This window comes from Quercus lobata, chromosome 2 (assembly GCF_001633185.2).
Source record: "Quercus lobata isolate SW786 chromosome 2, ValleyOak3.0 Primary Assembly, whole genome shotgun sequence".
Lineage (NCBI taxonomy): Eukaryota > Viridiplantae > Streptophyta > Magnoliopsida > Fagales > Fagaceae > Quercus > Quercus lobata.
In genome coordinates, this window is record NC_044905.1 from 92545362 (window position 1) to 92561325 (window position 15964).

The window sequence follows — 15964 nt, forward strand, 5'->3', positions numbered from 1 at the left end:
ACTAACAGCCACCGGAATCTGAAAACCAGTATCTTCCTCTCTTCTTTCTTCCTCCGACCCGCCTTGGCAAGCAGCACAATGTTTCTCAAAAACCCCCTTCCTCCAATCGGACAAATCTTGAGACCCAGATCGAAGAAACCCACCAAAACCCAAAACACCACAAATAAAGCAAAAGGAAGGAAGCCACTCCATTTGAAGACTAGATCTGAAATAAAATTGGAAGATCTTTATTCCTCTATCTACATACCTTAGATCCAAACCCATCTTCCAGGCAGATCTTGGAGTGGACTTGAAAGCTCGCACGCGCTCCTCTAGGATGTTTGATCTCATGGCTGGAGTGGAGCTTTCATCATCCTCAAACGTGGTGAGATGAAAATGCAGAAGTCCTCCAGTGGTAGCTTGATCCATGTTGCTGAGGAGACCTTGAAGGCTACAAAGACTTAGAAAATACCCAAATAGGGAGGGGGAGAAAGGGCTTGTACCAAGGCAAGAGAAACAAAACTCCTACTGAGGGAGAGAGGAAAAAAACTTTTCTCTCTCCCTCAGCAGGAGCGAGAAAGTCTTGTTGGTCTTCATAGTAGTAAAATTTAGGTGCAATATTTTAGGAGGAGTAAATTAGATTTTTCAATTGATTTCAAATACTTGAATGGATTGAATTTAATTGCTCTTAGAAAATTTAAGTTTTATCCTAAATATAAAGACCTTGCATAAATTTTTAGATCGACTTAGGCTCAAACTATATCGAACTGACCCTAATCTTATAATCTCTTTGCAGGAACAATAGATATCACGTAAGATCTACTATTGCCAGTTTGATTAAAGCAGTGTACACTCTTTATCATGACCCCCATGGATCTCAAGGTCTTGCTCTACCTTGCAATAAACTACGTTCGTAACATGGTTACTTCGTCTAGAGGTGCAAGTGTGTGGCTGGCTGGACAATATTCTCTAGGGGAAGCTATGGCATTGCTTGCAGGAAAGGAAATGGCCAAGGAGCTAGGGTCATTTGATAGAAACTTATCTGTTTAATCCACCATTCTGCTCTGACCTCATAGCGAGGTGGATCAAGAATAATATTGTGAGCTTTGGGAACCACCTTACAAAGTCAAAGAGTGTTGACAAGGCAAGCCTCAGCCGTTCTGGAAAGGGTCATCGGCAAGATGTAGCGCAAGCACATGAAATTTTCGTTGCATTATCTAATTGGGTTCCTTACCTTTTTGTGAACCCAGATGATCCTGTTTCTTCAGAATATATTCACTACTTTGAAAACAGGCAGAAGATGTTGGAGCTTGGATTTGAAAATGTTGTGACAATTGCATCAATGATGACCATGAGGATGGCGTTGGGAATAGATTCAAGTTCAGAAGCAATCCATCTCATTCCTTCAGCAATTCTGACCATTAATAAGGTTGAATTCCACCAAGATATTCATGGTCTTTGTGGTTTTATCAAAGAAAAAGAATTTGCTCATCAACTTCAACAGTGGTGGAGTCCTGATTCTTCCAGTCAATCTTGGGAATATAGGTACGTACAACACTACAAACTGAATGAAGCAGAGATATATAGGTGTGTGTTGAGTAAATAGGCCCAAAAGAAGAACCAATACAGTCCAGGAGAATGGGTCTTGGTGAAGCTTTCATCTGACCCAGATGTGAGCCTAGGGCCCTCTTACTTGTTTTGTTAGTACCAATATGGCAATTATACTAGAAAAGTACCATAATGAACTACAATGTTCAACAAATTTGTTTCTCTAAATGTATGTGAATGTTTCATAATATATTGTTCATATCACAAAACCATTATTGTAAGTGTAATTTTTAAACCAAGAATCTTGTAACTCAACTGGCACATCTTGGTATTTTTACATATATAAACATTCAAAATTCAAATCTCTTACCCCGTTGTATCTTTTGAACTATCAAAAAAAGTAATTTTTTTTTCTTTTGCTACACAGTAATTAAATCCAATTCTATAGTAAATCTATAATTTTTTATTCTCTATAGTTGTAGATGTTGTGAATTAATATCGCTTGCATTATCAGATCTTTGTAATTAAGTGGAATCATCATCTCCTCATCTTTCATTTGAAAGTTGAAACAACACTCATATAAGAAAGAATATATATATATATATATATATATATATATATAAATTTTGGGCTACATCACAATCTAAAGCATCCGTGGGAAGATTTGAGTAAAGTCAATTTAATTAGGGGTACCTTGCATAGAATTCTCGACCATAAGGCTTAAAGTGGAAGTAGGGATGGGAAGCTTAAATTTATGTTAGTTGGCACTTGGCACACTATTGTGCCAACGCAACTGAAAATAATAATAATAAAAATTAAGATTGTTAAGCTGAAAACAAATTGTACTAAAAGTAATTAACATAAGCTATCTAATGATCTAGTAATTGAGTAGAATATCGATTAACCATAAATACTAAAATCACAATCTTCTCTTTCTTCTATCTCAAAATTTTCTGTCAGCCCAATTCTATCCTTCTTCTTTTTTCGCACAATTTCCTAGCGACCAAACCAAGAGAGAAAAAACAAAAGAAAAAAATGAGCAAAAGTAATATATAATTGTCTAAATTGAGTAGAGCTACACAATATAAATAATTATAATTGAAACATGCAATTAGAATTCATTTGAGAGAGAATGGGGGCACTTTAGCAAAGTCAACTCCAAATTTGGTTTTTCTTCTGGTAATCAAGCTAAGTTATAATTTTAGAAATGACCAGTGGCTACAATTTCCACCAAAGTCAACTTTAGAAATAACCAATAGCTACAATTTCCACCATGACCTAGGAAGTATAGACACAAATACGAGCATGGATACAATATATATGGAGATAAGGCAATTTTAAAAAAATTATGACACTAGTGGGGCAGGAATATGTATTTTAATTAATTAAATTTTTCAAAACTTATAAAATTTTTTTTATAGCAAAAAATATTATTTTTTTAAATAATTGTTAAAAATTCTTTTAGAAGCATATTAAAGCCAAGTTACTAATAATACATACATGAGTCCATTGTCTACCTAGATAATGAAAAAGAATTGTGAAAAGTAAACTACTTGGTTTACACATCTTTTATTTCTGTTGGTGATTGGAGATAAAAGAGTTTTTCACGTGTGATACAAAACAATAAAGAAGAAGAAGAAGTCACAATAGACGACAATATGATAAGACAATGCTATCACTCCATTTCTATACAGTATAACGGAAAAGATTATCATAAAAATGACTAAAAGAATGAAATATTGGAATTTAATTAACTTCAATTAGTGTAAGTGGAGCGCTACACTGCTAGTGTTCTAATGTAGATCGTTGCTCATAGATGCAATTTGAATATTACGTACCAAAAGATGGACTTCTTGTTTTTCATTAGATTCCATAATCCAAGCTCTTTTAAGTTTCAACTAATGCTGCACAGATTTGCAAAGATGCCAACATAGTGTTCAACTAAATTTCTCATTAAGGAAGCCAAAAGTTCTTTCCCAACTAAAAGAATTCAAAGATTTGCAATGTGTAGCCAAAAAATTCTCTATATATTCCCAAAAACAATGTTTTCCAAGGTTGTCTAAATTAGTGAAACTTCTAAGGCAGGTTATCAATTGTATCCAGATTTTGTACCTTAATACATGCCAAAACATACTGGTTCTGTCATGCAAGAGAGGGCACAAATGAGCAAATGGAATCAAAATGGAAATTGATATTTTTTTCAAGGTTTGCAATGAAATGTGAGGGGGCTACATGAGCAATAACAGATGAATCTAGGTCCCGAAGGATAGCTCCCAGCTCCCTCTAAATCCATGGTTCTATTCTTTCTTTTGTACCAATATTTCCTGATATATTGTGAAATTTCAAGATGAAAAACAATCAGATCAATTCAAACTCAGGTCTTAACAAACACAATCAGACACAAACACAGACCATCAGCTACTAAGTAACCTCAATATGAGATCACTAATTAAACTTCAGGAAAATGTTTAAAAGAGATTCAAAGTGTTAGCCTATTCCATGTTTTAATTTCAGTCGAAATTTTATTAGGGAAGGGCAACCGTGAAGCAATCATCTTCTGTCATCCCCAATATATATATAAAACAAAGGGATCTACACAAGTTCCTTCATTTTGGGTTCAAGAACTGGAGGGTCAATATCAATTCCCATGTTAGCTGTCATCCCTGCTATAACTCTCATTGCTAATTCTATACTTTTGCAATTTAAATCTGCCATCTTTTCAGTAGCAATTGTGCGCAATTGCTCAATGGTGATCTTGCCTACTTTCTTCATCTTTGTTCTTTAGAATCTTTATCTCCACCTACATATCAATCAAGATAATTAAACTATCACTATTCAATTACAGAAGTTCAAATTATGACTGGAAATCCTAATAAAATCACCATGATCCATACCAAAAGACATGGTACAGCTCCGTTAACTGGAGCTCTCTGCTCTTCTTCATCACCCGCTATCTTTGGATGCTTATCTTTGTCACCTCCAATGTGAACTCTCAGCTTCACTGATTTTGTTGGTCTATGATGGTAAGAATATACAACTAGAATAAAAATTGAACTTCAAGCTTGTCACAGGGTAAGGTAGTATTTATAACATTTGAATTAATATGAGAAGATGAATTTGAATTACAAACAAATTCTATCACTAAGAATCAGATTTTATTACTTCTATCTTATCCAAATCTTTACAATTTGATAGCTTCTCTCTTACCTCTAAAATTTTCAGCGTTTATAGCATTTGGCAATAATAATAGATAAGGAGGCACATCTTACAACAACAAAAACCAGTAGCTTTTGTCTACAATTTCATTACATTAAAATTAAAAAAGAAAGAGACATGCATTGATGTATCCAATTGGATTTGAAAGCCATTACATCTCTTAGAAAGCTCCATCCCTTATCTTATTATGCCTTCTCTGTTGTTCAAAGCCATCTCAACTACTTTACCCTTATCCTAGTTTGAATGTTGCAAAATGCAGCCTCATTCCACACACCTAATCTGTCTTTTATAGGAGCAACCCATAATTTTTTTTCTTATTATAATTTGGAAATGCGGAGGAGGAATTTCAACCCAATTAAGCTATAAATCTCTTGGCATTTGACTAGGTAAATTTTACTCCTGAGAGTGAAATCAATGTCTACTAGTCCTTCTAAAATTTCACTAAAAATGTCGTAATCTCCAAGTTTTCTGGTATATCAACTTACATTTAAGTAAATATAATTGTATTCAACTCAGGTACAGCTCATTAGGTTCTTCAATTGAATTCAGCCCCTTGTTGCATTACCCAATAAAACACAAATAGTGTACAATTAAATTCTATTTCTCCAGCAAATTTGTTTTCATCAGACAAGTCATGTACACATCTGATCCAATTTTAAGAGCGTGTTTGGACTTCGAATCAGCCTAATTCCTAAAACGGTAAAGACTTCAACTTCAATACCATTGAATTCATTTTCCACAACAACAACAAAAAATACTATTGAATTGAAGCTAGAACAAACATACCCTAATTATTTAAAAAAAAAAAAATCCACAAAAAAAAAATACGAGATCAGCCAAAAAAAAAAAACTAAATCTATTTTTAAGAAAAATCAAAATGGGTGGAAGGGGGAGGGGAGGGAGGCTCAGATTCGCCTTTTCTCAGACAAGAGAGAAAAAAGAAGGCACACCGCCATGGCTGCAACAAAGAGACAAGCTCTGTGGGAAAAGGGCATAAAAGTCATTTTTCCACAGTGGCTCGAACTCGGAGTCGCCCCGCCAAGAAACGGGTACACATTTTTTTCCCATGGTCTGGTCATCAAGTTGAAAAAATCATCACCGCCTCATAATGAAAGAGATAGAGAGATAGAGAGACAGAGATTAGAGAGAGAGAGAGAGAAAGAGAGAGAGTAGAGATAAATATATATATATATATATATATATATATGTATATATGTTTGTTTGTGTGTGTGTATGTGAGAGGAGGGCGGTTTGGTAACAGAGGCCAGATAAGATAATCATCGGCTCCGGCAGCATGATTTTATATTTATCATCCTTAATTTTTATTTACTTTTTGAATATAATTAAAGAAATGATATCTTAACTTTTGGCTAAACAATTTTGTTGTTCCATATTCAGAGTTCAAATCTTTTGTCTCACTCTTCTTGATCCAATATATACTCCATAAATAAAAATATGTCACATGTTCATCTAATTTATTAAATGCTAAATTTATGTCTTCTATTATTTCAATTACCTAAATATGATGGGTTATTGATTTATATAATTTAGGAAATTGAAATTAATAAAAAGCATAAATTTAGCATTTAATAAATTAGATGGACATATGACATGTTTTTTATTTATATAGTATATAATGGAGCAGAGGATCTGGACTCACATATTCATATGATACTTTGAAAATCTCATGAAATGATAATGATGATTAAACCTAAGACTTCTAGTTTTATGTTACATCCAGATTAATGTGTCTACCACTTGGGTACCCTTTGATGATCTCCTTAATTAAAACTTTCGTCAAATGGGATTAGGATTTTTTTTTTTTTTTTTTTTTGAATTACTTTTCAAATTCCTTTTGATACATCCAAAAATGGAATATTGCACTAAAAATTTAGAACAAAGAGAATATGTAACAGGGTAAAAGGAATAAGAAATATGTTAACAAATGTTTTTATACACACCGTTAAGGAGGCTTCAAAATGATTCCACCTATGTAGGAAGGTATTGCGGGAAGCCCATGTACCAATACAGATAAGCCCGAATACAACATCCTACCAGTTGAAGCTGGTTTTCTGTTAAGCTTGGCTCCCCCCGAAGTACAGCCACCGGCAGTGGCACCTCTTCCACCGCTGGATTCTGCAGATTTTGTTGACCCACCTCTTCCTCCTGTGGCCAACATCAGTACTGCTAGTTCACCTGTTGCTGAGGCACCTCAGCCAAGTGCAAGGATATCATTTGCCAATGTTGCTAAGATGGATCTTTCTCTGATGGCAACCATGGTGCTTAGTTTACTGTCTACGTTAAACTAAGATGATGATCAATTTTTAGTCTGGCATGTGCCTGTAACTTTCAGTTTCTCCCAGCTTTTTTTTTTTTTATTCTTTTTTTATCTTGAGTCTATACTGTAGTAAATATTGACTGACATTTAGCTCATACCATAAGATAAGATATTGATTTGAATGGAAAATATTTATATCAATTTTTTATCCACAATTTCTCCAATAACTGTGTTGGGTTTTTGGGTTCATCATATATAGAAGACAATGAAAAGTCGTACCAAGTGCACAATCTTTCACTTTTGTGCAGATTTGAGAGAGGTGATTAATATACAGACTTACCCATATCAATATTTTGGAGAGAGTGATTAATGTTAGGCATTTGACCCTTTTTCATTTCACGTCTGAACCAAATCAGTGAAATCATCCATGTCACTTTTTGGCTGTTAATATTGATGGTTCCTAATTTCTTTACTTCCTCTACTTAACCTTCAAACCCTCAATTAATTACACCTCCGGCTCACTATGGGTAAAGGGTAATTGTCCTCTAATTAAACAGGATTTAATCATTCAATTCAAAATCAAATTTTAACAATTCCAACGTTGCCAATTTCCAAAATCATGATTTTTGTTAACAATGAAATAGAAAATATTGTACTCACCTAATAAATTTTTATTGGATAAAATTTTGAAAACCCTACATTTTTAACACCCAAAATAATTTAGGACTAATTTGAAAATTAGGGGAAGAGCGTTTATTTATTTTCCTTCTTAATTTTTCTATGCTTTCCGAGAGTCATAACTCATAATAAGTGAAAACAATAGCAAAAAATAGAGCTACACCCAGAAATAAAAAAATGTGGGTGTGTGTGTGTGTGTGTGTGAGAGAGAAAGAGAGGCTCAGGTTAGGGGTATTCTCGGAGAAGAAAAAGAGGGACCGCCATGGCTGCGACAAAGAGAGAGGAGCTGCGTGAGGAAAAGGGCATAACAGTCATTTTCCACCCACACGGTTTCTTTCTGAGTCGCCGAGCCAAGAAACGGGATGACCTTTTTCGTTTTCCGATTACACCGCCTGAAATATCATCACCGCCTCATTATTATTATTATTATTATTATTTTGACAAAGCAGAGAGAAGATGATGAATGATGATGATGATGAAGAAGAAGAAGAAGAAGAAGATGAAGATGATTGAAACATAAAGAAATCATCGGCTCCACATGCATTCAGAGAGAAAAGAGGGGTTACAGATTTCAGAGAAATCTACACCCCTCTCTCCCTTCCTCTGAGAGCAGAACCTCATTGAGAACCCTTGGATTGGTTTTTGGACCTTATTTATATTTGCCCACTATCACTAGCCTCTCTTGTTGGCCATCTTCCATCATTACCCCTCCTTTAAGCTGCGATAGTGCTGATGGGTAAGGTGTTAGTTTAGTCAATGTAAACTTTTTTTGGGGAGGGGGGGGTAGTCAATGCAAACTTAATTGTATTTTTAATACATTTTTCATAACCATACTTTCTCAAAAAATCATAAAGTTATTATCATAAGTTTGCAAAAAACGTTTTTTTTTTTTTTTTTTTTTTGAGAATGAAGTTTGCAAAAAACGTGATTTCAATAAGAGGTTCAAATTAAAACAAATAATATAATATACTTACGATTTATTATGAAAATATTGTGAACGTATCACTTCTTATAAAGAAAGAGAAATAATTAATGGATATCATAAGAGTGCTAGTTTAGAAAATATTTTCAGTTAATGGATGTCCTAATGGTAATGGTTTAAGAAATTTTTTATAGGAAAAGAAAAAAATAATTGTTTTATTTCACAGCTTTTTTATATTTTTCACGAAAGTGATTTATGGAATATTGATATCAAAATTTTCCTTTAACAAATGCCCTAATGATACTTGTTGTTGATAGTCATTTTGGAAGCCAAAGTGGAAAGGAAAAGCCCAGCAACACGGACAGAAAAGAGTTAGCAAATGAATAGAAAACCCATTAAGCTCAAGTGGCAGAAATAATGAATCACAGACCCATGAGATAAACAATTGGGCCTTGAGAAGGTAAATGGGCTTAAAGGAGCCCAGAAAGAGAAAAAAAAAAAAAGCAAGCCATGGGTAGTATATGATGTGGAAAAGTGAGAATGGGCCACGGTAGGCTCAAATTAATGAAAGCAAAGAAAGTAAGGGGTTGATGGAAAGCCCATGAACCCCAAAGATGAGGGATAATGTAATTAGACCGAGGAAGCCCAAAGAATTCAGTAAAAACCCATGGGAATGCAAAGTTAGGAAAAGGGCCAAGTAAGCCCAAGGAAAGCAAATGGGCCCAAGACGCCCAAGGGAAAACAAATGGGACATAGGAGCCAGTGATGTAATAAAAGAACCAATGGCCGTACTAGGCCATTGGGAGAAGAATAAACGACAGGCCCAAAGAGGCCCAACAGGATTAAGGCAAACAACAAGAATGATAGAGTGGTATGGCAAGAGATGGTAGCAGGAAAAATGGTGGGCTGAAGAAAAGCAAAGCTCATCGTCAAGCAAGGCCCAGCCCCTATGTAGGTCAAGCCATAAAGGAAAGGGGAACCAGAAAATAGTCAAAAACGGACGGTAGACTGTGCAGGCCAACCATAGCAAACGCATGAACAGCAGACAGATTTTGGACATACATGAAAGAGAGGCACGTGTAAGGCCCATACCTCATCAGCCTGTACCCAGCCAATACAGGACACGGTGAGGTCATGGGTTAGGTAAGAGGGCATGGTTTGGCGGTGGGGAGAGGGAAAAACCTATTTTTAAGTTCCTGCTCAGGCTCTTTTGGGGGAAGTATCCTGTTAGGATGACATACCACCCAAAAGAAGCAAAACTGAGTTGAAACCTCTGGGTGAATGCCATGAGGGATAGAGAGAGAGATGACACCCACACCATAACAAGAAAGGGTGCCACAACAAACAAACAAACAAAATAGTTTTCTTTTGTTAAGCGATGGGGAGTGGCACACAGACGGACTAGTGGTGGTCGGCAAGTACACCCAGACCAAACAAAGGTGGTTGAGGGCCAAAATAGTAAAATTCGGTCATGGCAGGCACTATAAAAAGGCCATCTCCGTGTACAGGAAACAAGACGACACAAGCATTATGGTATTAGGAATTTGAAAACCAGGAAATAGAAAACAAGTATTAAGAAAAAGAAGTAGTAAGAAAAAAGATAAGAAAGGGGAATATTAGAAGAGAAGGAAAGAAACAGATAGAGAGTTAGAGCGGCAGGCATGCACCAATAGGTTGATTCTCTCTCTCCCTCTGAAAGTCCTGCTCTCTACCGGAAACAAAGGGTTCTCTTGTATATCAACCATTCAGGTCTGCTTCCCTCAAAGTGATTAATTTCCACGGCAAGATCTCCCTGAGAGATTATTCACTTTGAGAAGAGGCGTTCTTCCCTCACTAGTTTTGGTCCTACGGATCAGATTTAATCTGATCTCTTTCCTCTTTCAATCAACCCATATACTACCCACTTGTTTCCCTTACTTTTCTTATAAAATAATTGTTGTTAAACTGTGATTATCCTTTCTTAAGTAGGGATTATCTATTTACCTTAATAAAGATGTTAAAGTACTTTATTTTATCTTATTATTACATATCTGTCTGCCACAACTCATCTGAAACAATTCTGCCCGCCGTAAGTGTGCTCCTGGCAGACGAGGCATAGTTTGCACACAAGCCGGACCAAATTGAATTGCAGTTGAACCGATCTCAACTCCCTTACTCAAAATATTTGGGCTTAGTACCGTAGGAGGCAGCCCAGCCCGATTTAACCAAAAAGGCCCACTACACTTGTTAATCAGGCCCTTTGAAGTATAGGCTAGATTCTAAAAAGGAAATTGGATTTTAAACCTATATCACACAAAATAGGGAGTCTTTATCACTTGAACAAATTGAAACAAACAACTAATTAGAAAAATATAAATTTGTTGTTGAATTATTAATATAATTTAAATTTGTTAATTATATCTATTTCAAATTTGTTAATCTTGAAAGAAAAAGCATTATTAGGTATAAATTTATCCCTTAATCATTCATGTTGGGTCATACAATTTGATAGATAAGGACAATACACTTATACCTTTACAAAATTCAATGGAACATCATTTAATGCATTATTTTTTAAATGTTAAGGTATAAGTTTTTCTATTTATCATCCTTAATTTTTATTTACTTTTTGAATATAATTAAGGAAGTGATATCCTAACTTTTGGCTAAACAATTTCGTTCATCCATATTCATTTGACATTTTGAAAATGAGTTTAAATTCAGTCAGGACTTGGCGTAAACCCAAGTATATATGCCCTCCAATGAGATAGTGCCATGTCAGCACTTTACCAAAATATGAATATTAAGCACCCGCATACAACAACAGCTTATAATATCAAATTCAAAACACAACCCTCCTCCTCACGTTCAAACCAAACCTCCACGGCTCCACCCCCACCCCAACACACATGCCACCACGAAAGCCAATGGAGTCACTTCCAGAGCAAAAAAAAAAAAAAAAAAAAACACCAAAGCCACCACACCACTATGAAGTGGAAAATTCAAGAAAATGAAACCTGTCTAAGAAATCCAAGCACCGTCACTCCAATGAGTCTAATTTACAAACAAAAATTAAGATCCATCTCATTTCTAGTGTTCTTCTCATAGAAGTAACCAAACCCAAAATCTATAGAAACACCAATATCAATAAAAAACAAAAACCCATCAGCTTGTTTCAAAAACTAGACAAAACCCAAATGAGAAAATACATAAGTTAAAACAAAAATGATGAGGAAGATGGTCATGGTTGGTGCTGGGTCCTTTGTTGGACATCCGATGGATGCAGCGTTTTTTTTAAAGCCACCTTATAGACCCTCGCTCGGTCTCTAATGAGTGAGAGTTTGAGGTTATGGGTTTGATCACATTGAATGAGAGGGATAAGACGGTTTTGGGTTTGAGAGTCAATGTTTGTGGCTTAAGTGATGGTGGAGTAATAAAACTCCACCACGAATTCCGATCCATGGTGATTCCGATAGTTTGTGATTTTCTTTGATTTTTTTTTTCTTAAAATACAAATTATTAATGATTGTGTTTGGTAGCTAAGTAAATCATTAGGAAAAGGCCACATAAATTTTCTCCACTCTATATTTGGTAGCCTAGAAAATTAAAAGGGAAAGCTAAAAAATTTTCATCTTCATTCAGTGTTTGGTAGCCAAGATAACCAAAAGGAAAATCCTCATGTTCTTCACAAAGAAACCCAAAAAACACCAAATGGCCTTGATTCAACCGTATCGGCCAAGGACCCAATTGCCATCAACCACCACATCAAACTCCGAGTGAACACTTCAGCCACACCCAAAATCCAGTCAACCCAATTGCCATTGTAAAAGGATAAAGATAAATACTGAAAGAAGAGAGAGATTCAAACGTTATATTAGATCCAAGGAAAAGGAAAAAGAAAAAGAAAAGAGAGATATATTGTTAGCAACTCACGTGTAACAGAGGTGTAACAAATTTGGGATTAAATGAGATATTATATTCACTTAGCTGACGTGGAGATCTATTATTGGTGGGCATAACCCATGTTTTACGCCCCATCCGGACAGAACATTCACTTCTTGAAAATCCCATGAAATGACAATGATATGATTAAACCTGGGACTTCTAGTTTTATGTTACATCCCAGACTAATGTGTCTACCACTTGGGTACCCTTTGATGGTTTCCTTGATTAAAACTTTCGTAAAATGGGATTAGGAATTTTTTTTTTTTAATTACTTTTCAAATTCCTTTTGATACATCCAAAAATGGAATATTGCGCTAAAAATTTAGAACAAAGAGAATATGTAGTAGTGTAAAAGGAGTAAGAAATATGTTAACAAATGTTCTTATACACGTTAAGGAGGCTTCAAAATGATTCCACCTATATTAGAAAGTAACAAAAATTAATAAATAAAAGTTCTCTAAATTGAAAGAGATTTGCTTGACAATACTCTTTGTAAGGCGGACCCCAAAAAAGCTCACAAGCTCATTAATTTCTGGGTTGATGTTGAATTCTGGTGCATTCTTCTAACTCATTCGGATTTTGGCCCATGCAAAATGATGGGGGTACAAGTACCATTGAATAGATTGATTACACCAGATGCATCTCATAGTTATTTATTATCCGCCAATGTAATTGTTTTCCTAACTATTTGATATGTAAAATTATCCTTGGCTTGGTTAGTTAATTCATTAAGTAATATATATTCAATTATCCTGGTTAGTATTAAATAACTTTATTTAGTAAACATAGTAGTAAAACTTTTTTTTTTTTTTTTGGATAAGAAGCATGAAATATTCATTCAACTTGGAAAGAGTTACAACAGAAAAAGCATACAAACACTGGGAGAAAATCACAAACAATTACACACCACTCTCCTCAATGAACCCGAGAACCCAGCAATATTTCTGAGTTTGCATATTAACATTTTTGGGGTCTCTTTTCTTGGGCTCTAGTGGTGGGCTCATTAAAAGGAGAGATATTACTTGTGGTTTTCAGGGCTGGGAAGTCCTTGGGCCAAGGAAGAGAACATTTGAAAGCCCAAAACCGATTTTTGGCCTCAAAGGACCATTGGGAAACACGTGAGTGCTCAACAGAGGAGGGTGCTGGGCTCAAGGAGCAAACCACTAACAGCACAGTTGAACAACTGTCTTTCTTCGTACCCAAGCTCACCGGACTAACAGCCACCGGAATTTGATAACCGGTATCTTCCTCTCTTCTTTCTTCCTCCGACCTGCCTTGGCAAGCAGCACAATGTTTCTCAAAAACCCCCTTCCTCCAATTGGACAAATCTTGAGACTCAGATCAAAGAAACCCACCAAAACCCAAAACACCACAAATAAAACAAAAGGAAGGAAGCCACTCCATTTGAAGACTAGATCTGAAATAAAACTGGAAGATCTTTATTCCTCTATCTACATACCTTAGATCCAAACCCATCTTCCAGGCAGATCTTGGAGTGGACTTGAAAGCTCGCACGCGCTCCTCTAGGATGTTCGATCTCATGGCTGGAGTGGAGCTTTCATCATCCTCAAACGTGGTGAGATGAAAATGCAGAAGTCCTCCAGTGGTAGCTTGATCCATGTTGCTGAGGAGACCTTGAAGGCTACAAAGACTTAGAAAATACCCAAATAGGGAGAGGGAGAAAGGGCTTGTACCAAGGCAAGAGAAACAAAACTCCTACTGAGGGATAGAGGAAAAAAACTTTTCTCTCTCCCTCAGCAGGAGAGAGAAAGTCTTGTTGGCCTTCATAGTAGTAAAATTTAGGTGCAATATTTTAGGAGGAGTAAATTAGATTTTTCAATTGATTTCAAATACTTGAATGGATTGAATTTAATTGCTCTTAGAAAATTTAAGTTTTATCCTAAATATAAAGACCTTGCATAAATTTTTAGATCGACTTAGGCTCAAACTATATCGAACTGACCCTAATCTTATAATCTCTTTGCAGGAACAATAGATATCACGTAAGATCTACTATTGCCAGTTTGATTAAAGCAGTGTACACTCTTTACCATGACCCCCATGGATCTCAAGGTCTTGCTCTACCTTGCAATAAACTACGTTCGTAACATGGTTACTTCGTCTAGAGGTGCAAGTGTCTGGCTGGCTGGACAATATTCTCTAGGGGAAGCTATGGCATTGCTTGCAGGAAAGGAAATGGCCAAGGAGCTAGGGTCATTTGATAGAAACTTATCTGTTTAATCCACCATTCTGCTCTGACCTCATAGCGAGGTGGATCAAGAATAATATTGTGAGCTTTGGGAACCACCTTACAAAGTCAAAGAGTGTTGACAAGGCAAGCCTCAGCCGTTCTGGAAAGGGTCATCGGCAACATGTGGCGCAAGCACATGAAATTTTCGTTGCATTATCTAATTGGGTTCCTTACCTTTTTGTGAACCCAGATGATCCTGTTTCTTCAGAATATATTCACTACTTTGAAAACAGGCAGAAGATGTTGGAGCTTGGATTTGAAAATGTTGTGACAATTGCATCAATGATGACCATGAGGATGGCGTTGGGAATAGATTCAAGTTCAGAAGCAATCCATCTCATTCCTTCAGCAATTCTGACCATTAATAAGGTTGAATTCCACCAAGATATTCATGGTCTTTGTGGTTTTATCAAAGAAAAAGAATTTGCTCATCAACTTCAACAGTGGTGGAGTCCTGATTCTTCCAGTCAATCTTGGGAATATAGGTACGTACAACACTACAAACTGAATGAAGCAGAGATATATAGGTGTGTGTTGAGTAAATAGGCCCAAAAGAATAACCAATACAGTCCCGGAGAATGGGTCTTGGTGAAGCTTTCATCTGACCCAGATGTGAGCCTAGGGCCCTCTTACCTGTTTTGTTTTTTTTTTTTTGATGTGTACTTGTTTTGTTAGTACCAATATGGCAATTATACTAGAAAAGTACCATAATGAACTACAATGTTCAACAAATTTGTTTCTCTAAATGTATGTGAATGTTTCATAATATATTGTTCATATCACAAAACCATTATTGTAAGTGTAATTTTTAAATCAAGAATCTTGTAACTCAACTGATACATCTTAGTATTTTTACATATATATAAACATTCAAAATTCAAATCTCTTACCCCGTTATATCTTTTGAACTATCAAAAAAAGTATTTTTTTTTTCTTTTGCTACTCTGTAATTAAATCCAATTCTATAGTAAATCTATAATTTTTTATTCTCCATAGTTGTAGAAGTTGTGAATTAATATCGCTTGCATTATCAGATCTTTGTAATTAAGTGGAATCATCATCTCCTCCACTTGATAAATTGATCTTTCATTTGCAAGTTGAAACAACACTCATATAAGAAAGAATATATATATATATATATATATATAAAAATTTTGGGCTACATCAC

At 35.5% G+C, this 15964-nt stretch overlaps 2 protein-coding genes across 2 annotated transcripts; both read left to right on the top strand.

The window, feature by feature from the left end:
• Positions 1-849: 849 nt before the first annotated feature.
• Positions 850-1585, top strand: LOC115973847 (GDSL esterase/lipase At4g10955-like). The gene is made up of 2 exons (XM_031094088.1): positions 850-922; positions 1056-1585. The coding sequence occupies exons 1-2, from the start codon at positions 850-852 to the stop codon at positions 1583-1585; spliced, it is 603 nt and encodes a 200-aa protein (XP_030949948.1).
• Positions 1586-14606: 13021 nt separating this feature from the next.
• LOC115973848 (GDSL esterase/lipase At4g10955-like) lies at positions 14607-15342 on the top strand. Its single transcript, XM_031094089.1, has 2 exons — positions 14607-14673; positions 14813-15342. The coding sequence occupies exons 1-2, from the start codon at positions 14607-14609 to the stop codon at positions 15340-15342; spliced, it is 597 nt and encodes a 198-aa protein (XP_030949949.1).
• Positions 15343-15964: the final 622 nt, after the last annotated feature.